The sequence below is a fragment of the Capricornis sumatraensis genome, chromosome 3, assembly GCF_032405125.1.
Source record: "Capricornis sumatraensis isolate serow.1 chromosome 3, serow.2, whole genome shotgun sequence".
In the NCBI taxonomy this organism is placed as follows: domain Eukaryota; kingdom Metazoa; phylum Chordata; class Mammalia; order Artiodactyla; family Bovidae; genus Capricornis; species Capricornis sumatraensis.
The window spans coordinates 165,735,515-165,758,561 of record NC_091071.1 but is presented as its reverse complement, the minus strand read 5'-3'; the positions used below and the strand labels follow the sequence as shown (position 1 = coordinate 165,758,561).

Here is a 23,047-nt window from a genome sequence, read left to right as displayed (position 1 = left end):
CTATGCCCTGATTCGTCCAGCGGGTGGTATGGGCGCACGCTGATTCTGGTGGTCCCAGGGCGCAAGGGCTCGGCCAGACTGGGGCAGTTGGCAGCGACGGCCACTTTGTCCGGGAGAGGCCGTGAGAGGGGCAAGGCCTCGGTTCTCACCATCGGGACCCAAAGACTGTATCCAGTAACGGATTCTGGTGATTTCTGCAGGGTTGTCTACCTGCGGGCGGGGGAAGATCGCCTTGACTTGCGATCAATTTAGCAGTTGAATCAAAGATGCAGTTGACCCAGAAATACTTTCTGTGAAAATGGAAACTCTTCTTCTGAGTCGTTTCCCTCCACTCCGTGCGTTTGGGAAAGGAATGAATGACTTCCCCAGCCCTTCTCACTGTTTCCTGGAGAGTTAGGGAAGTCAAGTTGGCATAAGTAGATAAAGATGTCAACTCTGGACTCAAACCAATGTCGGTGCCAGTCCTAGCCTGAGCGTGTTATATGAAAATTGGAACCTCAGTTTCCTCCTCTGAAAAAGAGGAAGTAATGATTTTATTTACTGTACTGGGTTCTTGGGAGGTTAACAGTTCGTGCTTGTAAAGTGTTAATACTTTTTACAGTGCTTCATGAGAAGTAGTTCTCAGTAAATGCTAACAATTGAGGAGCAGATTTTCATTATTCTCTGGTTGGTGAAACTGCAGGAGTGTTGTCAGAAAGAGTGGGTGGATTTTAAAGCTGCTTTTGGCACTGGAATAAAGACATTCTCTCAGGGGCATGTGGGAGTTTGTTATAACACTAGTGTTGGCATCTGCCCTCTCCTGGAAGACATGCGATGTTCTTGGTTCACTTTTCACTTCTTGGCCTCTTCCTTGTGTCAGGCATTGCTTGTAGCCAATAACTGTTGGATTGAATTGGAACCATGGGAAGGTTGGGAGGGTCCCTGCCAGAGTGTGGATAAATGTGCTTCTGGAAGCAGTGTACCCTATGAGCTTCTTTTCCAGGAGAAGTGGTGATTCTCGGTTTGTGCCAGGGATGCAGAGCACCGAAGCAAGTGGAATTGATGTGAATACAACATGCAACGGCATACAGCATTCCCACGTTGTATGCCAAATGCAGTTGGAGAAAGGTTTGAAGAAAATATGTGGATAGATTTTTGCAAAGTCAAGGGAGTATTTCCATGATCCAGTAGAATCTAGAATATTTGCAGATAGAAAGCCAAAGGAAATAGGTTTTGAGTGTTATTGCTAGAAAAACGCATCTTCTAGTGAAAAATACAAGTGCCTGGGGGGAGGCTCTGTAGATAAGACTGTTCTACAAGTTAAGAAGTATTGGGCCTGGGACTTCCCTGGTGGTCCAGGGGCTAAGACTCTTGTACTCCCAATACAGGGGACTCGGGTTCTATCCCTAGTTAGGGAACTAGATCTCACATGCTGCAATGAACACGTGGCTCAGCCAAATAAATAAATGAATACTTCTTAAAAAAGAATTGGGCCTATTTAATAATCTTCCTTATTTACCAATTCCTTATCCCTCTGTCCCTCCTCCCTTTTCTTCTTTGCTAAAAAGGAAGTTCAGTTCAGTTCAGTCACTCAGTCGTGTCTGACTCTTTGCGACCCCATGAATCGCAGCATGCCAGGCCTCCCTGTCCATCACCTTCTCCTGGAGTTCACTCAGACTCACGTCCATCAAGTCCATGATGCCATCCAGCCATCTCATCCTCGGACGTCCCCTTCTCCTCCTGCCCTCAATCCCTCCCAGCATCAGAGTATTTTCCAATGAGTCAACTTTTCGCATGAGGTGGCCAAAGTACTGGAGCTTCAGCTTTAGCATCATTCCTTCCAAAGAAATCCCAGGGCTGATCTTCAGAATGGACTGGTTGGATCTCCTTGCAGTCCAACGGACTCTCAAGAGTCTTCTCCAACACCACAGTTCAAAAGCATCAATTCTTTGGCGCTCAGCCTTCTTCACAGTCCAACTCTCACATCCATACATGACCACAGGAAAAACCATAGCCTTGACTAGATGGACCTTAGTCGGCAAAGTAATGTCTCTGCTTTTGAATATGCTATCTAGGTTGGTCATAACTTTTCTTCCAAGGAGTAAGCGTCTTTTAATTTCATGGCTGCAATCACCATCTCCAGTGATTTTGGAGCCCCCAAAAATAAAGTCTGACACTGTTTCCACTGTTTCCCCATCTATTTCCCATGAAGTGATGGGACCGGATGCCATGATCTTCGTTTTGAAAGAGGGGGGAAAAAGGCAATATATGCACACAGTAAAAGATCCTAACAGTATGGAAAGGTTATAAATGAAAAATGAAATCATTCCCCAAACCTCCTACCTCTAGTCCCTCTTCTCAAGGTTCAGTTCAGTTCAGTTCAGTTCAGTTCAGTTGCTCAGTTGTGTCTGACTCTTTGCAACCCCATGGACTGCTGCACGCCAGGCCTCCCTGTCCATCACCAACTTCCAGGGTTTGCTCAAACTCATGTCCATCGAGTTGGTGATGCCATCCAACCATCTCATCCTCTGTCGTCCGCTTCTCCTCCTGCCCTCAATCTTTCCCAGCATCAGGGTCTTTTCCAATGAGTCAGTTCTTTGCATCAGGTGTCCAAAGTATTGGAGCTTCAGCTTCAACATCAGTCCTTCTAATGAATATTCAGAACTGATTTCCTTTAGGATGGACTGGTTGGATCTCCTTGCAGTCCAGGGGACTCTCAAGAGTCTTCTCCAACACCACAGTTCAAAAGCATCAATTCTTTGGTGTTCAACCTTCTTTATGGTCGTACTCTCACATCTATACATGACTACTGGAAAAACCATAACTTTGACTATATATGAACTTTGTTGGTTCATATGTCTCTGCTTTTTGATATGCTGTCTAGGTTTGTCATAGTCTTTTAATTTCATGGCTGCAGTCAACATCTGCAGTGATTCTGGAGCCCAAGAAAATAAGTCTGTCACTGTTTCCATTGTTTCCCCATTTATTTGCCATGAAGTGATGGGACTGGATGCCATGATCGTTGTTTTTGAATGTTGAGTTTTAAGCCAGCTTTTTCACTCTCCTCTTTCACTTTCATCAAGAGGCTCTTTAGTTCCTCTTCTCTTTCTGCCGTAAGGGTGATGTCATCTGCATATCTGAGGTTATTGATATTTCTCTTGGCAATCTTGATTTCAGCTTGTGCTTCATCCAGCCCGGCATTTCTCATGATGTACTCTGCATATAAGTTAAATAAGCAGGGTGACAATATACAGCCTTGACGTACTCCTTTTCCTATTTGGAACCAGTCTGTGGTTCCATGTTCAGTTCTAACTGTTGCTTCCTGGCCTGCATACAGATTTCTCAGGAGGCAGGTAAGGTGGTCTGGTATTCCCATCTCTAATAATTTTCCACAGTTTGTTGTGATGCACACAGTCAAAGGCTTTGGTGTAGTCAATGAAGCAGAAGTAGATGTTTTTCTGGAACTCTGTTGCTTTTTCTGTGATCCAACAGATGCTGGCAATTTGATCTCTGGTTCCTCTGTCTTTTCTAAATCCAGCTTGAACATCTGAAATTTTCAGTTCACATACTGTTGCAGTTATCTGCTATTAACTCTTGGTTATCTGCTTTTAACTTTTGCTCATATAACCTTCCAGAAAAAAATTCTTACATATACCAACAAAAACATATGTATATCCCATCTATGTGATGGGATAATACTGTACATTTTGTTTTGCATCTTATGTTTTTCCTTACTATATCTTGGTGAGTTTTTTATATGAACACACAGAATTCTCACTCTTTAAAGCACCGTTGCATAGTATTCCACTGTGTAAATATACCTCATTGATTTAACTTGCCCCCTACTGGTGAATGTTCTGATTGTTTCTACTTTTGTGCTTGTACAAAAACCTGGTGTGATGGGCATCTCTCAGCTTATGATTTGATGTACTGTTGGGAATACATTCAAAAGGGTAAGTTTTTAGCCATGAAATTTTGGGAGCAAAAGATGTGTAATTTTTGTAGGGGAGCCACACCATACCTCATTCGGGGATCTTAGTTTACTGACCAGGGATTGAACCTGTGCTCCCCTGCAGTGGAAGGACCACCAGGGAAATCCCAAAAGATGTGTACATTTTAAATTTTGATAAATATTGGCAAATTCCCCCTCTAAAATGGTATTCCCCATGATATTTCTATCAACAGTGGATATTATTACTTTGAAAATTTTTTACCAGTCTGATTGGTTTTCTTTCAGTTCTGAGGAAGAACTGAATTTGATATTTAAATGTAGCATTCTCCTGTGTCTTGTTTTCCCCTTGATATGATTGCCAAAAGGAGGAAGGTTTGGCTGGAGCATTTAGAAGAGGTGAGAATGACCAGGAACTCTTAATCCTGTGAAAACTTTCAGGGTTGATTTATTCAGGAGAAGAGTTTTTCAGATATCAGACAGTTCTCTTCCTTTCTGAATCAAAATGTTAATTTTAACTACTTTGGATGAAAAAACATTCCCAAAATTATAACCTCCTGGAGTTTAAAATGAATACAAAAAGAATCATCTTGATGACTTAGACCCATCCATCATAGCCCTGGGGTATAATTTAGTGATGTCCTGAGGCTATTTTGAATATGTTCAGATTATTTAATACCCTTAGCTAAGTGGCCTCAGGCTGATATTTTGAAAAAATGTCTGGGTCTGTTTTTGATAGCTTTTTTTTAACCTTTTCCTAGCTATCAAGTCTCACTTTTAAGTTTGTCAGTTTACTTACAGAGACTCCTTTACTTCTTTGTTCTCTAGTTTCTAAACTTAATGTGTCACTTATAAATGTGTAGAAAGTAGGTGTAAACTGCCATTTAATGAGGTTGTTGTTGGTCTTCATTGAGTAAAGTCTGTTAGGTTAACACACAGGCCTTGAGGGATCTCTTAGCGGTAGAAAGACTGTCTGCTGGTAGAGATGCCTCATTTCTCTTGGGTAGGGTAATTGTTGTGTTCCACTTGTAGAAAAGAAGAGTGCTGAAGAGTTGTTAGCTGTAGTTGGCAGCTTTCACTAGGCCTTTTGGGATCCCAATAGAAGAAGAAGATATAGGAACTTCTTTGAGCTCAATGGGTCAGTAAATAAAAGGGGTAAGTTGATCGATGGCTATGTGGTTTGTGTGATGGGGGAAGATAGAGAGGAGAGCTCAGGGGAGGTCAGCTTCTGTCTTCCTCACTTGCAGAAGGATTGTAAACTTGATTTATGCTTTATATTTGTTCTGGGGACTTCCCTGGTGGCTCAGATGGTAAAGAATCTGCCTGCAATGTAGGAGACCTGGGTTCAATCCCTAAGTCAGGAAGATCGCTGAAGAAGGGAATGGCTACCCACTCCAGTATTCTTGCCTGGAGGGCTCCTCTCTCCTTGGGGTCAGAAGAGTCAGACACGAGTGAGCAGCTAACAAGTGTATTTGTTGCATACTTGTTCTACTTAGCAGGTAAGAGAGGAGTATTCTTTTGTATTCAGCTAACCTACTTTGTCCAAAGCACTGCCAAATGCTGTGAAAGTGTTAGTTTCTCTGTAGTGTCCAACTCTTTGTGATCCCATGGACTGTCGCCTGCCAGGCTCGTCTGTCCATGAAATCCTCCAAGAATACTGGCAAGAATACTAGAATGGGTAGCCATCCCTTCTCCAGGGGATCTTCCTGACCCAGGGATGGAACCTGGTTCTTCTGCATTATAGGCAGATTCTTTACCATCTGAGCCACCAGGAGAGCCCTGCCAGGTGCCTTATGGGAAATCAAATGAAATAAGACATGGCTCATGCCTTCTGAGGGCTTATAGTCCACTGACAGAGAAGGACTGAGACATAAAAAATACAGAGAAGAGAAGGAAGGGTTGTGGAGTCAGTCAATTAGGAATATCTCAGTTGCACTGAGAAAATTCAACCAAAGCAAAAAGGGACTTAATGGTTTCTGGCAGAGCATGAGCTGGGGCTCAGATGGTGTCCCTGGCCTCCATCTCTTGCTCCTGTTTGAACTGGGCTATCATCTGTATTAGGCTGGTTCCCCTTGTGGTGTGGCAGCGGCATCCCTCATATCCCACATGCCCACAGAGCAGAGAGCCATTCTTTTTTTGGATCCCCCAGCAAATGCTTCATTGCTTTTCATTGGCTCTGGCCTAGTCACATGGCCATTTCTGAGCCAATCAGTGTGGTCAGAGGGTAAGTTATGTTGATGGGTTTAGCCTACGTTACAGCTTACACATCTGGAGCTTGGGCATGGTGCTAGTTTTCTGCAAAGCACATTGGCTGTGGATGGGGCAAGGATGATTTCATCAAAGCCAAAAAGGGCAATAAAATCATAAGAATGGAGAATGCATTCTGGCTAGCCCAAGCATCCACCAAGTGTTCCCACAAACTTCTGGTAATCAGTGTGAGCTGAGACTAGACATGCCAGTCCCTGAGTTCTGTATTGGGACACTGGAGGCTGAACTGGAGACCGTAATTCTTAGATTCAGGTATTATTTATATTTCGAGCCTTAAAGAAAGTCAAATGTCATTTATAAGAGCATGAACTCTGAAGGTTTTGAGTCCTGGCTCTGTTTGCAGCTGGATCATCACCATCCTCTGAGTCTTAAAAGTACAATATTGTAAGTATAATATTAGTCCTTACTCATAGGGTTGTTATAAAAGCTCGCAGAGAGAATCTATGTAAAATACTAAGTACTCACCCACATACAGTTAGCTATAGTTACTTTTACTGTTTCTCATTAGTTAACCCAGTTAGACAATCTTTAATTTTTGTTAGCCCGTATTATAAAGATTTACTTAACTGAGTTTTGGGGAAGAATTAAAAAAAAAATAAAAAGAACATCTTATTTGTAAGGTTGGCATGTGTGAACTGAAAAAAACAACAACAAAAAATCTTGGCAGAGATCCAGGCTCCTTTTGAGCAGCACCAGCTGGTGGAGAAATGGAGATGCAATCCTATTATGCCAAGCTCTTGGGGGAGCTGAATGAACAGCGGCAGAGGGACTTCTTCTGCGACTGCAGCATTATCGTGGAAGGGCGGATCTTCAAGGCCCACAGGAACATCTTGTTTGCCAACAGCGGCTACTTCCGCGCCCTGCTCATTCACTACATCCAGGACAGCGGGCGGCACAGCACCGCCTCCCTGGACATCGTCACCTCCGACGCCTTCTCCACCATCTTAGACTTCCTTTATTCTGGAAAGTTGGATTTGTGTGGGGAGAACGTGATTGAAGTTATGTCGGCTGCCAGCTACCTGCAGATGAACGACGTGGTAAACTTCTGCAAGACATACATCAGATCCTCCCTCGACATCTGCCGAAAGATGGAGAAGGAGGCTGCAGTGGCGGCCGCGGTGGCTGCAGCAGCAGCGGCCGCGGCAGCGGCCGCAGCGGCCGCTGCAGCTCATCAGGTGGACAGTGGAAGCCCCAAGAAAGGGACTGCCGGTGAGACCAAGAGCTTGGTCTCTCCAGCCGAGGGGGAGGAGAGTGTGGACCGACCAAGAGAGCCCCCCAGTGGTGATCACAGAGGCTGCTGCCCTCTGGAACTGGTGGGGAAAGACAGCCAGGGCAGTGGCTGGGCTGACAGTGACTGCTCCACTCGGCCAGAACAGATGGAGCCCAAGGTGGAGTTGGGTGCTGCGAAGGTGGAGATGGATGGACAGCTGCAGCCGCCTGCCACCCCACTGAGCCTGGCCCCCCGGGAGGAGGGTTTGCCCAGTAGCCAGGCTATCGACTTGGCTTACAGTAACTACCATGTTAAACAGTTCCTGGAGGCACTCCTGCGCAACAGTGCCGTCCAGAGCAAAGAGGATGTGGACCATCACTTTTCTCGGAGTTTGGAGGGAAGACCAGATGGTGCAGGAGTGGCAGCCATGAGTGCCATGATGGATGTGCAGACTGACTGGTATGGAGAGGACTCAGGTGAGCCCCATGAGCCTCCATCGTCTCTGCTGCTCATTTAGCACATGCTTGTGTGCCTTCTGGTCCCCACCATCACCTACATCATTGTCGTTGGCACTGCCATCATCATCACCACCATCAGCATCCCCATCATCACCGTCGCCACCATTATCTCCACATTATCACTGCCACCACTGCCAATAGTATTAATTGAGCACCTGCTGTGTCTAGGGCATTGCCTCTTCACATTTTTTTTTTTAACCTCTACAACTAGAGTATACGCGTGTTGAATGCAGTTTGGAGACATGGAAAGAACCCATTCTCTTCTGTTAACCACAAGGGGGACTTTGGTGAATTCATGAAATTTCTCTGAACCCTTTTTTTTTCAGGAGATAATCACTTCTACCTTGCCTTCTTACAGAGTTGAGGACCAAATGAAAAGGTTTTCAGAACTTTTTTTCTCACATATGAAAACATGTTCTGTACAGGTAGGAAATGTATCCTTCTTTGTGTCAACCGTGGTGCCTGGCCCATGTACTCAGTTAACATGTCGTGGCTGATAGTGTGATGTCCTGGAGAATATTTGAGAGTTGAATTGGGCTTCATGTAAGTAAATTTCTTGTATCCTTTGGTAGGATTTTGTGTTTTAAGAGAACTTAGTTTTTTGCCTGAGCAATTCTGAGAGATGGGATAATATGGTTAACTCTTCTTACAGATGAGGTAATTGTGTTGTAAACTGTCTTGTAGGAGATGGAAATAGATGTGGCTGTCTCCTTACTGATGAAAGTACCCTTGGCTTCTTTTCAAGCCTAGAAATTAATGAGTCACATTTCTAATTCACCCTTTAGTACTGTGCAGTGAAAGTCGACTAAGTAAGGGGGGGTGATCTGCTCTTATTCGTTACTAAAAGACTATTTTGAGACTTAAAAAAAAATAACAGGTACACATGGGGTCGTGAAAGAGTTGGACATGACTTAGCGGCTAAACAACACCACATAGGAGAAACCCAGGAAAACTGAGTCTGGTCTGGAGACTTTTAAATTTCTTTTTTTTTTTTTTTTAATTTTAACATTTTTTAATGAAAAATTACTTCATCCCTGCATCAAAATTTCATTTTTTAAAAAAATCAAGAATGCTCTGTATGTCCGACCTAATCTAGACTTGCAAAACTTGCAAATATGCTTTCAGGCCGTCAGAGACACTGGCTTAGCTAGCATGCAGAAGGTAGTGGTTGTTTTCAGTGGTTACTCTATGGGAACTTGTTGAAATCGAATTTCTTTTTTAAAACTTAATTAATTTTGGGCTGCACTAGGTCTTCATTGCTGCACCTGGGATTTCTCAGCAGGAGCAGGGGCTACTGTTCACTACGGTGCACGGGCTCCTCATTGCGGTGGCTTCTCTTGTTGCGGAGCACAGGTTCAAGGCGTGAGGGCTTTGGTAGTTGCAGCTTGCAGGCTCAGTAGTTTCAGCATGCGGTAATTGCCCTGCAGCATGTGGAATCTTCCCAGGCCAGGGATGGGCCCCGTGTCCCCTGCATTGGCGGGCAGATTCTCAACTATTGGAGCACCAGGGACTTCCAAAATCTAATTTCTGTGTAAGAGTAGCACTTCACAGTCTATGTTCTCCTTTTCCATCAATCAGCCCCTCATGCTGCTGCTAAGTTGCTTCAGTCGTATCCGACTCTCGGCAACTGCATAAATGGCAGCCCACCAGGCTCCCCTGTCCCTGGGATTCTCCAGGCAAGAACACTGGAGTGGGTTGCCATTTCCTTCTCCAATGCATGCAAGTGAAAAGTGAAAGTGAAGTCACTCAGTCGTGTCCGACTCTTCGCGACCCCAAGGACTGCAGCCCACCAGGCTCCTCCGTCCATGGGATTTTCCAGGCAAGAGTACTGGAGTGGGGTGCCATTGCCTTCTCCGTCAGCCCCTCATAGTGCCATGTAAGTTAGGTGGAGGAAGTATGGAGAAACTGAGACCCAGAGGGTTTGGTGAGTTCCTTAAGAATATAGAACTGGCACGTGTCACCACTAATGCTCTTTGATAGCAACCCAGGCTGGCTTCATTTCACTCGTGAAACAAACTGTGAAGGCAGCACAGGTGGTCAGAGGATTTCAGTGCACTGATTTTGTCTCTCAACCCCTCTGCCTGTATCACAAGTATCAAGAAATAGAAATTCAGATCTACACCACCTTCATTCAGATCCATCTGTCCATCTATAAAGTCAGCTTTCCAGCTCATCCTGTGGCAAGACAGTCTCCTGGCTTCTTGCCGTGCCTGTTGTCTGCCAGGTTTTGATTCCATTTGCATGGCTCCAGGGGACATTTACTCCAAGTGCCAAGGGACAGAGTAGGACTGATTTGTTTGGTTTTTCATATATTTGCTCAAATACTTGAGCACTTTCCTTGTGAAGATACAAAGATAAGTCAGATATGGCTCCAGCTCTCAAAAAACTGATGGTTTCTTATAGAAGCTAAGCTGTGTGAAAGTGGCACCATGTGGTACAAAGGTACCAGGGCTGGAAGACAGATGGAGGTGTGAATTTCACAGCAGTCCAGAAGCAGAACTGGCTTCCACATGTTAGGTTAGGGAGGCTTAATGAAAGTGGCATCTGAGTACTCACTACTGTATAAAAATCAGTAAGTAGTCACTTATTGTATAGCACAGGGAACTATATTCAACATCTTGCTGTAACATATTAATTTAATGCAAAAGAATCTGAAAAAGGATATGTATATGTATAACCGTCACCTTGCTATACACCTGAAACTAACACAATATGGCAACTCAACTATATTTCAGTTTTTAAAAAAAGTGGCATTTGAGGGTAAGAAGAGAAAACATAGGGAGAAATTGGAGTCAGTCATGGAAAGCCTTAAATGGTAAGAGGTAAGTTAGGCACAGGGGAATTTTTGGTAGTTTTTGAGCTTGGCTGTGGACAGGAAAGATTAATTTGGCCTCAGCATAAGGTAGTGAAGAAATGGGAGACCGGGGCAGGGAGATGGTGAGGAGGCAGTTATAGTACTTGTGTGTTCACTCGTCTCTGACACTAGCAGGCACTGTCAAAGCACGTGGTCCTCCTGTAATCTCTTCTCCCCTGGACCTCCCAGCGCCAGCCTCACTTTCTCCCGTTGCTTCCGGAAAAGTTCATCTGTCAATACACTTCTGCTGTTTTACCTCCCATTCTTTTCTCAGCCCACTGTGAGGAAAGACCCCCACCCAACACCCCACCTGCTTCATGAGGTCAGCTGTACATTTCCAGAGCTGATCCAGTGAGTAGTTTTCAGATGTTATCTTTCTGACCACTCTCAGTAGTTAACTCTGATCTTTCCTTCTCGAAATTCTTTCTTCCCCTGGCTTCTGACACCTTGAGTACCCATTGCTGTTACCTTTGTCCATTTCTTTTCAGCCTCATCATGGGATCGTTCAATGTCAGTGTGTCCAGCATTCCGTCATGGCCTTGCTTCTTCAACATCTTATCATTCCTGCTCATTTGTTCACTTAACAGATATTTATTGAGCACTTCCTGTATGCCAGGCACTGTTTATAACAGTGAACAAAAGACAGTGCTTGTCCTCGTGGAGCTGACATTCTAGCGTTGTGAGCCAGACAGTAAACACATAAGTACCTGTATAATATGAAGAAGAACTAAAGCAGGGACAGAGTTGACTAAGAGTGAGGGGATGCTATTTTATTTACTGTTGACCAGGACTTGCTAACAGGTTGTCTTTAAGCAAAGAGAGTAAGAGAGTAAGAGAGCAAACTGCAGAGATATCAGGGGGAACATTCCAGGCAGAGAGAAGAACAAGGTGCAAAGGCCCAGGTGTAGGATCACACTTGGCAAGTGAACAAAAGAAACAGCCAGGATGCTAGTGTGGCTGGAGTGGAGTGAGCAAGGCAGAAAGTGTGGGGGGATAAGGTCAGAGAGGCTGAGTAAGGGTGGACCAGGTAGGCCCTTGAAGGCGATGAGAAGTTCTTTGGGTATTGCTCCGCAGAGAGTGACTTGAGATGACATGTATTAAAAGGATCCTTCTGAGTACTGTGTGCAGTTACCTTCTAAGTGGGCCTCTTGCTTTCCTGTAGACTACAGGGGAACATAGGCTACGGGGAGCGTAGACTCTCGGGGAGCGCGGTGGGAGCAGGAGGACCGCTTAGGAGGTGACTGCAATAACCCAGGGGAGAGAGATTCTGAGTACTGTGTGCAGTTACCTTCTAAGTGGGCCTCTTGCTTTCCTGTAGACTACAGGGGAACATAGGCTACGGGGAGCGTAGACTCTCGGGGAGCGCGGTGGGAGCAGAAGGACCGCTTAGGAGGTGACTGCAATAACCCAGGGGAGAGAGATGTGCGCCTTCTTCTTTTTCTTTTTTTAAAAATAGATTTTGTTTATTTTGTCTTATTTATTTATGTATTTGGCTGCACCAGGTCTTAGTTATGGCGTGTAAACTCTCAGTTACAGCACATAAACTCTCCGCTATGACATGCGGGTTCCAGTGCCCTGACCAGGGATTGAACCTGGACCCCTGCATTGGGAGCACTGTCTTCATCTCTGGACCACCCGGGAAGTCCCCGTTTTCTTTTTTTTTTTAATTTTATTGTATTGTTTGAATATAATTGCTTTACAAGGTTGTGTTTCTGCTGTACAACAAAGTGAATCAGCTATTGGTATATATATAGCCCCTCCCTCTCGCGCCTCTCTCCCACCCCACTCTCCTTGAATCAGTGTGGTAGTAGTAGACGTGTGGGATGTGATTGGGCTAGGACTGTACTGACTCTGAAAGATAGAGCTGACCAGAGTTTCTAATGGCTGTGTGAGTGTTATGACAAAAAGGAGCATTAAAGATGGCCTTAAAGTTTTTACCTTAAGCGACTGATTTAAATGTTATGTTTGTGGTGCCTGTTGGCTATCCCAGTGAAGATGTGCAGTAAGCGATTACATCTATAAGTCAGAGCTGAGATATAAATCTAGGGGTCATTGTTGGATCTGAGCACTTTAAATCCTGTGTATTCCATAGATCTAGAAGGAGAAGATAAGAGAGCTAAGGACTGAGCCCTGGGAAGCTCCAACATTGAGAGGTCAGGAAAATAAGGGAGCCAGTGAAGGGAGCTGAGAAGGGGCAGTCCGTGAGGCAGCAGAGAATCAAGAAAGAGTGGTGTTGTACTTCCCTGGTGGTCCAGGGGGTAAGACTCTGTGCTTCCAATGCAGAGGGTGCAGGTTTGATCCCTGGTGGGGAAAGTAAGATCCCACGTGCTGCATGGCACAACCAAGGAAGGAAGGAAGAAAGAGTGATGGATGTCAGGAGGAGAAAAGATTTCAAGATAAAGGAGAAATCAACAACGTCCAGTACTGTGTGTAGGCAGATTGAGAACTGATCATTGGGTTTTTAATAATGGAGAGGTCATGGGTGAGCAGTATGAATGAAGTGGTGGGCAAACGACGAAATGGAGTAGGCTTAAATGAGGACACAGAGACTTCCCCGGCAGTCCAGTGGTTAAGATTTCCTCTTCCTATGCAAGGGGTGCAGGTTTGATCCCTGGTCAGGGAGCTAAGATCCTACGTGCCTTAGGACCAAAAAAAATCAAAACATGAAACAGAAGCAATATTGTAACAAATTCAGTAAAGACTTAAAAAATGGGAGGGGCGACATCAAATAGGATGCCTAAGACTTAAAGAAAAATTAAAATAGATAAGCAACAAAGATATATTGTATAGCACAGTAAATTGTAATCATTTTCTTGTAAGTGAGCATAAATCGTAAAAATACTGAATCACTATGCTGAAACCTACATAATATTGTAAATTATACATCAATAAAAATAATTAAATAAAATGGTGATTATGGTGATTATTGGCATATTAGAATAAAGTACTAAGCCCAGAGACCTCAAAAAAAAAAAAAACCTCAAATGTAGATGTAAAGATGGTATAGTACTTCTTTCAAGAAATTTACTGTGAAGGGAACAAAGAAATGCTTCCATGGCTGGAAAGAGATATGAGGTTAAGGTCTCCTGCATTGCAGGTGGATTCTTTACTGTCTGAGCCACCAGGGAAACCCAAGTTTCAGCTTAGGTAGGAGAAAAATTCGGGAGGTGGATGATGGTGAGAGTTGTGGAACCATGTGAATGTACTTAGTGCTACTGAGCAGTACAGTTAAATATGATTGAAATAGTCTGTATTATATTATGTGACCTTCACCACATAAAAAAAATTAAAAAAATGTGATGCTTGGGTCCCACCCCACCCATTAGCTTGGGATGGAGATTGGGCATTAGTATTGTTTTTCATTTTAAGCTGCATTTTAATATGCAGGCAAAGTTGCGAGCTCTTCGTCTAGGATTGGGTGGCTGAGGTGGATTGGAGGACAAGGTCTATGGAAGAAAGGAGATCCAGGAACAGAGAGGGCAGGGCATTGGAAAGGTCATCTTTGGTATTCACACCAAGAATTTTTCCAGGAGTAGAGTCTGAAGGCAGTGTGATCAAATCTCCAAGGAGTGAGATGACCTGGGGACTCCTAAATGACTGTAACAAGGATGAGCATTGGTATCATCTGATGGGATGACCTTCAGAACATCTTAGGGTTTTGCTCTGGAGATGACAGTGAAGCCCGAGGAAGACCCACCCTCCCCTGATCCAGGGAGTCAAGGCCATGGGTTAACGGGATCAGGGTGCTTAGGGGAGAGCCAGGCCTCAGTTAAAGCAACCACTCAATCTACTGAGGACTCACAACTGCATTCTTCCCTTCTTTCCCCAAGCTTCAGATAGATCTGTCTAATCCAAGTATTCCCCGATGGATGCACTGAGCCTGCCTCAAACATGATAAAATCGCGACTGACCTCATTCATCCTGCCCCTGCTTTTCCTCCTGTGTTCCCTGCCTTGGTGTATTCCACATCACCTATCACGTCAGCTAACCTAGAATCAGTGTCATTTAGAATCTTCTCTTTCCTCTGCTCTGTCCTCCCCATTGAGGTCATCATGTGCTGTGAATTTTATTTCTCAATCCTGTCAATCCTCTCTCCTCTCCACCTCCACAGTCACAGGCTTTAGTTCTGTGTCTTTTCTCATCCCCTCCCACCTGGACTTCTTACCTTTAATCTTGCCTCTCTTAAATCCTTCCCCTGCATTATCCCCAGAGGAATCCTTTAAAAGCCATATCACCTTGTACCTTCCTTGCTTAAAACCCTACCTGCTTAAAGGATAAAGTCTGAGTTCATTAACACGTTAGTGTCGCAGAGGCAGGGATTTTTGTCTTTTCGGACGACTACTGTATCCCCAAGGCCTAGAACCCAGTCTGGCACATTGTAGGTGCTCAGGATAAATTTGCTTAGTGAATTCATAAATGTGACCTTGGGACCTTCCCCAGAAGTTCTTGCCCCTTTCCTTGGCTTCGTTCCTCATTCTTCTCCACCTTGCTTTGTATTCCCTATTCTCATTTACCTCTGTGCCTAAACTTGTGCTGTTTCCCTGCCTAAGATACCCTTTCTCTTTCTCAAACTCCCAGTGAACTCCTATTCATCCTTCAAAACCTTGCTCAAAAGTCACCTCTCCTGTGAGATCATCTCTGAACTCCAGGAGAGAATTCATTACTTTTCACTATCTTTCTTTCTTCTTTTAAAAAATTTTTTTATTAGAGTACAGTTGTTTTCCAGTGTTGTGTTAGTTTCTGCTGTACAGCAAGATGAATCACTTATATGTATACATATGTGCTGTGTTGTGCAGACTCAGTTGTGTCCGACTCTTTGTGACCCCATGGACTGCAGCCTGTCAGGCTCCTCTGTCCTTGGGGATTCTTCAGACAAGAATACTGGAGTGGGTTGCCATACCCTCCTCCTGGGGATCTTCCCAACCCAGGGATTGAACCCGGGTCTCCCGCATTGCAGGCAGATTCTTTACCAACTGAGCCATCAGGGAAACCCAGGTATACATATATCCCCTTTTTTTTAGATTTCCTTCCCATTTAGGTCACTATAGAGCTACGCTGGTGGCTCAGATGGTAAAGAATCCCCCTGCAATGCAGGAGACCCAGGTTCGATCTCTGGGTCAGGAAGATCCCTTGGAAAAGGGCATGGCAACCCACTCCAGTATTCTTATCTGGAGAATCCCACGGACAGAGGAGCCTGGTGGGCTGCAGTCCATGGGGTCACAAGGAGTCAGACACGACTGAATGACTAAGCACAGCAGCACAGGGCATTGAGTAGAATTCTCTGTGTTATACAGTAGATTCTTATTAGTTATCTATTTTATACACACTAGTGTATATATGCCAATCCAAATCTCCCAATTCATCCCACCGCCACCCTTGTCTACATTTCTTCATCACTTTGAACTTTGCATTTGTTACATTATATTGTATGAATTTGTTTACATATGTTTCTCTCCTGCTACACTTATCTTCTTGAGTGAAGAAACAAGTATCTTGATGAAAATGCACCTTGACACAGTGCCTCACATGTAATAGGCATGCAAGTGAACTGCTCTTCTGGGGGAATCAGATCATAAGAGAGAAGGGGAATGTTGCAGTAATTCATACTTTTCTGATGGAGGTGTAGTTAATGTTTTTTTTTTTCCCCCGAGGCCCAACAGTGGACCCATTTTACTTAATGTTTTTGTAGATAATCAGGAAGAAGGTGGTAGCACAATGCCAGGCTGATGGAGATAAATGATGGGAAGAGTCCACAGTGCCAGGGGAGTGAGCAGGAAACTGGTCTCTCAGCACCAGTGTAAGCAGTGAGACGTAAATAATCCAACATGTATCTGCAGTGCTGAGCCGTGAGCTGCTGCTTTTATTCCGGGAGACAGATTTTGGAGTCTTTATTGTTGTTCAGTCGCTCAGTCATGTACGACTCTTTGCAACCCCATGGACTGCAGCACACCAGGCTTCACTGTCCTTCACCATCTCCCAGAGTTTGCTCAAACCCATGTCCATTGAGTTGATGATGCCATCCAACCATCTCATCCTCTGTTGTTCCCTTCTCTTCCTGCCCTCAATCTGTCCCAGCATCAGGGTCTTCTCCAGTGAGTCAGCTCTTCTCATCAGGTGGCCAAAGTATTGGAGCTTCAGCTTCAGCATCAGTCCTTCCAATGAATATTCAGGGTTGATTTCCTTTAGGATGGATTGGTTTGATCTCCTTCATGATAGATTATGCAAAATGTTAGACATTGTCAGCATGGGAACTAGAAGCTAAAGAAGATAATCTCCACCCTTACATAGAATGATGTTGGGTACTCACTTGACATTCAGCTTGCACTTGACATTTGGCAGCACCTCAGGAAAGGTATAAAGCCCAGGTAAGTGTCCCAAGAAGGTCTCAGAGAAAAGGAGTTACTCCTGTGTTGAGAGAGACCGCAGGAGCCTGGCCAGATTAATCAGGAAAGAAACACCGAGGTGATGATGATATGACAAAAATGGCTGATGTTTATGAGAGCTTATTATGTGCCAGGTGCTGTGTTTTAGGTATTACCTCATTTCGTTCTTACCACAATCCTGTGAGGTGGGAATTACTATTATCCCTGTTTTACAGATGAGTGAATTAAAGCACAGAGAAGTCAAGTGAGATGTCCAAGGTCACACAGCTTGTAAGTGGCAGAGCCAGAACGTGACTCCTAATTTCTGTGCCTGGAAAACTTGAGTTATTAGTGCCCCCACATATATGATATGATCAAATTCTGTAAAATCCTGAAGGGGATGGATAGAGGAAATGAATCTCAGAATACTGCCAGTAGGGTAACTCAGGAAACTTGAAAGGGTTGGTCTCTATACATGCGGGTGATAATCATGTTGTCACCCTAACAGCTGTATGAACAAGGTGAAAAAAAAAAAAGGGAAAAAGATTTAAATGAATTTTTGGATATTTAATGATCTCATATATACAGAGTTAATATAAATTCCAAACAGTGTGGGGGCTGCTTTATAGCAAACCTCTTCTACACATGCCTGAAAGCTATTCTAGGAGCTCTTGTCAAAGAAAGCATGAATCCTTGTCTGGAGGTCTGATCGATCATAATAGTTTTTTTTTTTTTTCCACAAATTTTTGAGGGTCATTATATCAGTTGAGGAGGCTTGCATTAGTCAACTCAGGCAGCCATAACAGAATATCACAGGCTGAGTAGTTTTATCAACAGAAATTTATTCTCTCACAGTTTTGGAGGCTCAGAGTCCAAGATCGAGCTGCCAGCATGGTTGGTTTCTAGTGAGAGCTCTCTTCCTGGCTTGCAGACAACTACCTTTTTGCTTGTCCTCATGTGACCTGTCCTCTGTGCAAGAATAGAGAGAAAGCCATCGTTCCTGGCACCTCTGGCGTTGTTCCTCTTCTTATAAGGACCCCAGTCCTATCAGATAAGAGCTCTACCCTTACAACCTCATTTAACCTTAATTACCTACTTAAAGGCCCTATCTTCACGTACAAGTGGCACTGGAGGTTATGACTTTAAGATAGGAATTTGTGGGGAGGGATGCAATTCATTCTATAACAGGGTCTCGATTATTATTTTCCTAAAATGAAATCAAGGAGAATAGACATTATCAGAGTGAGTATTATTTTGGGAAGTGTTTCAAGCTATCCACAGGAGGATACTTGTGTTCTCAGGCTGTAACATAAGCGCTGTTTCTAACTCTGAGCCACAGAGAAGTTTCAAAGTTGATGCCTCACAGCATTCCTTGCAATCTTGTATCAGAAGCCCGTTTCCCTCTCTGGCTGACCCGGAGCCCAGCAGAGTCAGGGTCTGCAGACACCGTCTTGCTGTTAGCTGCTGGTGGAGTTGGGATTCTCCCTCTTGAACTGGGCTGGTGGAGTTCTGCTCTGGATCCCATCCACTGGAGGGCAGCCAGTCTTGTTGCTGCTTACAGTACCATTTGTTCCCCAGGTGATGTGCTGGTGGTGCCCATCAAGCTGCACAAGTGTCCTTTCTGCCCCTACACTGCCAAACAGAAGGGCATCCTTAAGCGGCATATCCGCTCGCATACGGGGGAGCGGCCCTATCCTTGTGAGACCTGTGGCAAGAGGTTCACTCGACAGGAGCATCTGCGGAGTCACGCGCTCAGTGTAAGTTTCGCAGCTGGTGGATCTCTCAGGGTGGCGGAGAGTGGCGGGGCGTGGAAGGTGGTTCATGAAATGTCTTTCACTTCTCTGTCCACTGGGGTATTGTCAGAGAATTTTAAACATGTATTTCTGCTACTAAATTATAGCTGGGTTAGTGGCACTTAGAAAAAGTGAAAACTTATATGGTTACAGACTAGTTTTCCTAGAAGGAAAGTTAAGAAAGTTCAGATCCTAGTCTGAGGATGGTTGTCAAAAGGCAGAGAACACTGGGGCTTAGACAGGGGGGTCTGTTCCCCCAAGGGTAAGCTGCAGCCTCAGTTTCCCACCCAACCTCAGCACCCCGGGGTGGGGAAGAGGTATAACACCATTTATGGGGCTGCCTGTGAGCAGCAAAGAGGACCCCTGGCCAAGGGGCCCTCCCTGCCCACTGGCTACTGCCTAGGATTCTGTCTTCCATGTAAGTGGGTGAGTCCCAGCTGCTGAAAAGCATTCAGACCATTTAGAAAGGCATTGTATTTAAGATTATCCTTGAGCAAGGCAGCCATCAGGGACTTCCCTGGTGGCTCAGATAGTAAAGAGTCCGCCTACAATACAGGACACCCGGGTTTGATCCCTGGTTTGGGAAGATCCCCTGGAGAAGGGAATGGCTGCCCACTCCAGTATTCTTGCCTGCAGAATTCCACAGATGGAGGAGCCTGGCGGGCTATATTCCACCAGGTTGCAGAGTCAGACACGACTGGGAGACTGACACTTGAACAAGTCAGTGAGTCTTTGAAAACTGCAACATAAAAATGATTTGGATTTCAAAAGACACTCTCACGAATGTGAAAAGACAACCCACAGAACAGGAGTGGTGCCACTTCATACAAACTTGGATTGCTATAATCAGAAATTTATAATAACACGGTGCTGGTGAAGATGTGGAGAAACTGGAATCCTCATATACTGCTAGCGGGAACCCAAAATGGTACAGCCACTGCGCAAGACAGTTTAGTGTCTCCTCCAAAGGTTTAGGCATAAAGTTACCATTGTCGCTCAGTCGTGTCTGACTCTTTGCAACCCCATGGACTGTGGCCCCCCAGGCTCCCCTGTCCATGGGATTCTCCAGGCCAGAATACTGGAGTGGGTAGCCATGCCCTTCTCCAGGGGATCTTCCCAACCCAGGGATCGAACCTGGGTCTTCTGCATTGCAAGCAGATTCTTTACCGTCTGAGCCACCTGGGAAGCTCAAAGTTACCATTAGGACCCAGCAATCCTATGTCTAGGTATATACCCAAGAGAACTGAAAACATGCATTCACGCAAAAACTTGCACACAGATGTTCATGTCAGCATTATTATTATTTATTACAAATAATAGCCAAATTATTTATTATGAATAATAATAATAATAGCCCCCAACATAGAAACAATCCAAATATTTATCAACTGATGAATGAATAAACAAAATGTGGTATATCCCTATAACGGACTATTGTTTAGCCATAAAATGAGATGAAGTCCTGATACATGCTACAACATGGAATAACCTTGAAAGCATTAGGCTCCGTGAAAGCAGCAAGTCACCAAAGGCCATCTATTATGTGATTCCATTTATATGAAATATACAAAGTGGGCAGACCCATGGGGATAGAGAGTAGATTAGTGGTTGAGGCCTGTGGGGATGGGAGAGACAAGACCATTAATGGGCACAGGTTTTCTTTATGGAGTGATGAAAATGTCCTAAAATTAGATGGTGGTGATAGTTGTACAACCTTATGAGTGTACTAAAAACCACTGAATTGTACACTTTAAAAGGGTGAATTTTATGATATGTGAATTACAGTTTTGATAGAATCTAGACTTAGATACATTCAAGGTGACTGACTGCCTTTCCTCTCAGTGTTGGGCCCAGCACACTTGTCTGAGAATGGCTTTATCCCAAGATGTTAAGTTTTTGTTTGGCCTTTTTTTTTTTTTCAAATTAATCTCCAATCCATCTTGGCAAAAATCGGTCCCTGGGTGCCTCTAAGATGTTTCATTGGTTGTAATCCCCATTCTACTCTGTACTAGATCCCGTCTGCTATTCAAAGGCTCCATCAGGCTGCAAGGGTCACAAGCACACTCAGGTTGACTCAGGAAACCCAGGAACCCTCATGGGGAGCCAGGACACGTAAGGGCAGCTCCAGCAACCTAGGTATTGTTATTGGCCCTTCTCCTGCATCAGCCTCTCTGTCTCTCTCGCCTCTTGTGTGTATCCTGCATCCAGAGCTCTCCACAAGCGAGGCTCTCATTCATTCACAGATCCCCAGTTGGCTGGAGTTCCTGAAGAGTGCACACTTCAGATAGATAGTTCCTTATACAAAGAGGATCCCTGGGGCCGCTGTCCTCGTGAGGAGTTACATGGGGTTAGGAGATCAAGAGTATGCAAAGCTCTTTTCACATGTAAGGAACACATTTATCAACAAAAAAGTCAAGGCTGAAGCATCCACTGGCATGTTTGGGAAATACACTGGCAAATCTGCCTTCTTAATAACTAAACATTCCAAAGTACTTAAGAAGCCATGCCTAAAATCCTACTTGGCTCACCAATTGCCCTTTCCATGCCAGGCACTAGGAATACAGTAACAGATGTGACACCGAGGACAGAGAACATGGGTGAAGCTAGTCCGTGCCCTCGTGGAGCTTATAATCTGTCAATTTCTATAGATCTATAATCTAGTAAATTATAAATCTATAACCTAGTAAATTTTACCAATGATTTGTTAGACATGAAGGGAGAAGTATAGGTGAGACTATATAGCTGGGAGATCTAGTCTGGCCTGGAGCATCAGAAAAGACTTCCTTGAAAGGCATTAGTGGGAATTCCTTGACAATCCAGTGGTAAGGACTCCACGCTTTCACTGCCAAGGTGCAGGTTTCATCATTGGTCAGGGATCTAAGATCCTATAAGCCTGTGGCACAGCCAAAAAAACCACAAAAGGACTTTAGTAAGAGGGGAGCGTGGGCAGTGGGGAGGAGGGCTCGCTCCATGCACAACCGATGGCCCTGGGCTGGAAAGGATCTTGGTGAGGCTGAGATGGTGGCAGAAAAAGCAAAAGGGAGAGTGGTGAGAAATGCAGCCGGAAGGTCTTCCAGGGGCCATATCACATGGGGCCCCGAAGGCCATGGCTCGTCTTTTCTCTGACAGTCACTGTGCTGGTGATTTTAGGTTCATAGATCCAACCGTCCAATCATCTGCAAGGGCTGCAGAAGAACCTTCACGAGTCACCTGTCGCCGGGGCTGCGGCGCTTCGGGCTGTGTGACAGCTGCACCTGCATTACAGACACGCACGACGACGATGATGAATTGATGCCCATCAACCTCAGCTTGGTAGAGGCATCGTTCGAGAGCCAAGAAAAGAGTGACGCAGACAGTGACTGGCCGATCTATGTGGAGTCTGGGGAGGAAAACGACCCTGCCAGAGAGGATTCTGACAACAGACCCCAAATTCAGCCCAACTTAGCTGGTGGAGAGACGCTTACGTAGCAGTAACTTGGTGGAGGAGAGGGTTTAGAATTTGTTCTTGCTGATTCAGTGAGTGAAAGCCACCCTTTGTCCCATGTCGTGGAACCCTGAGAGGAACATTTTTTCACTGCCCATTATTTGCATTTCTGTTAGGCTGCACAGTGGAGGTTGGATTCAGTGACTCAGAGAACTAACGACTTTTTAGTGGTGCCCCCGGTTTCCGAAGGCTTTCTGAGTGAATCAAGGTTGGCCCTGAGGCTTGCTGTTTTTTCCAGAGCTATGCATCCAAACTCTGGTTTGGAGACAGATAAGAAAACCTCTGTACTTGTTTTTGTAGTTTCTCACTCTTCTGCATTCCTGCGTCATCATCCTCTTTCTCTGAAAAGGTGGGCAAGGATATATTAAATTTCGAGATCAGTCTTACCTCTGCCAAGCCTCTCCTGATCAATTCCGTACTTTAACTTTCTGGTAAACTATTAAGGAGAAAGCTTGCGTGATTTAAGGTAGGCAGGGCTGTCTGGCTTTAAGATTGTAAAAGGTACTTTCTAAATCTAAGATTGCAGTCTTAGAGGCTGAGGGTATTTATGTGCAGACAAGCATGGAAATGAGCTGAAAGGCTCCTTATGGCACTGTGACTTGCCCCCATCGAATTACATTTTAAGTTAGC

The 23,047-nt window shown here is 44.7% G+C and overlaps 1 protein-coding gene across 1 annotated transcript; it reads left to right on the top strand.

Annotated features, from left to right (window-relative positions):
• The first annotated feature begins 6,903 nt into the window (after positions 1 to 6,903).
• ZBTB8B (zinc finger and BTB domain containing 8B) lies at positions 6,904 to 22,401 on the top strand. The gene is made up of 3 exons (XM_068969425.1): positions 6,904 to 7,882; positions 18,719 to 18,897; positions 22,084 to 22,401. The coding sequence occupies exons 1-3, from the start codon at positions 6,904 to 6,906 to the stop codon at positions 22,399 to 22,401; spliced, it is 1,476 nt and encodes a 491-aa protein (XP_068825526.1).
• The last annotated feature ends 646 nt before the right edge of the window (positions 22,402 to 23,047 follow it).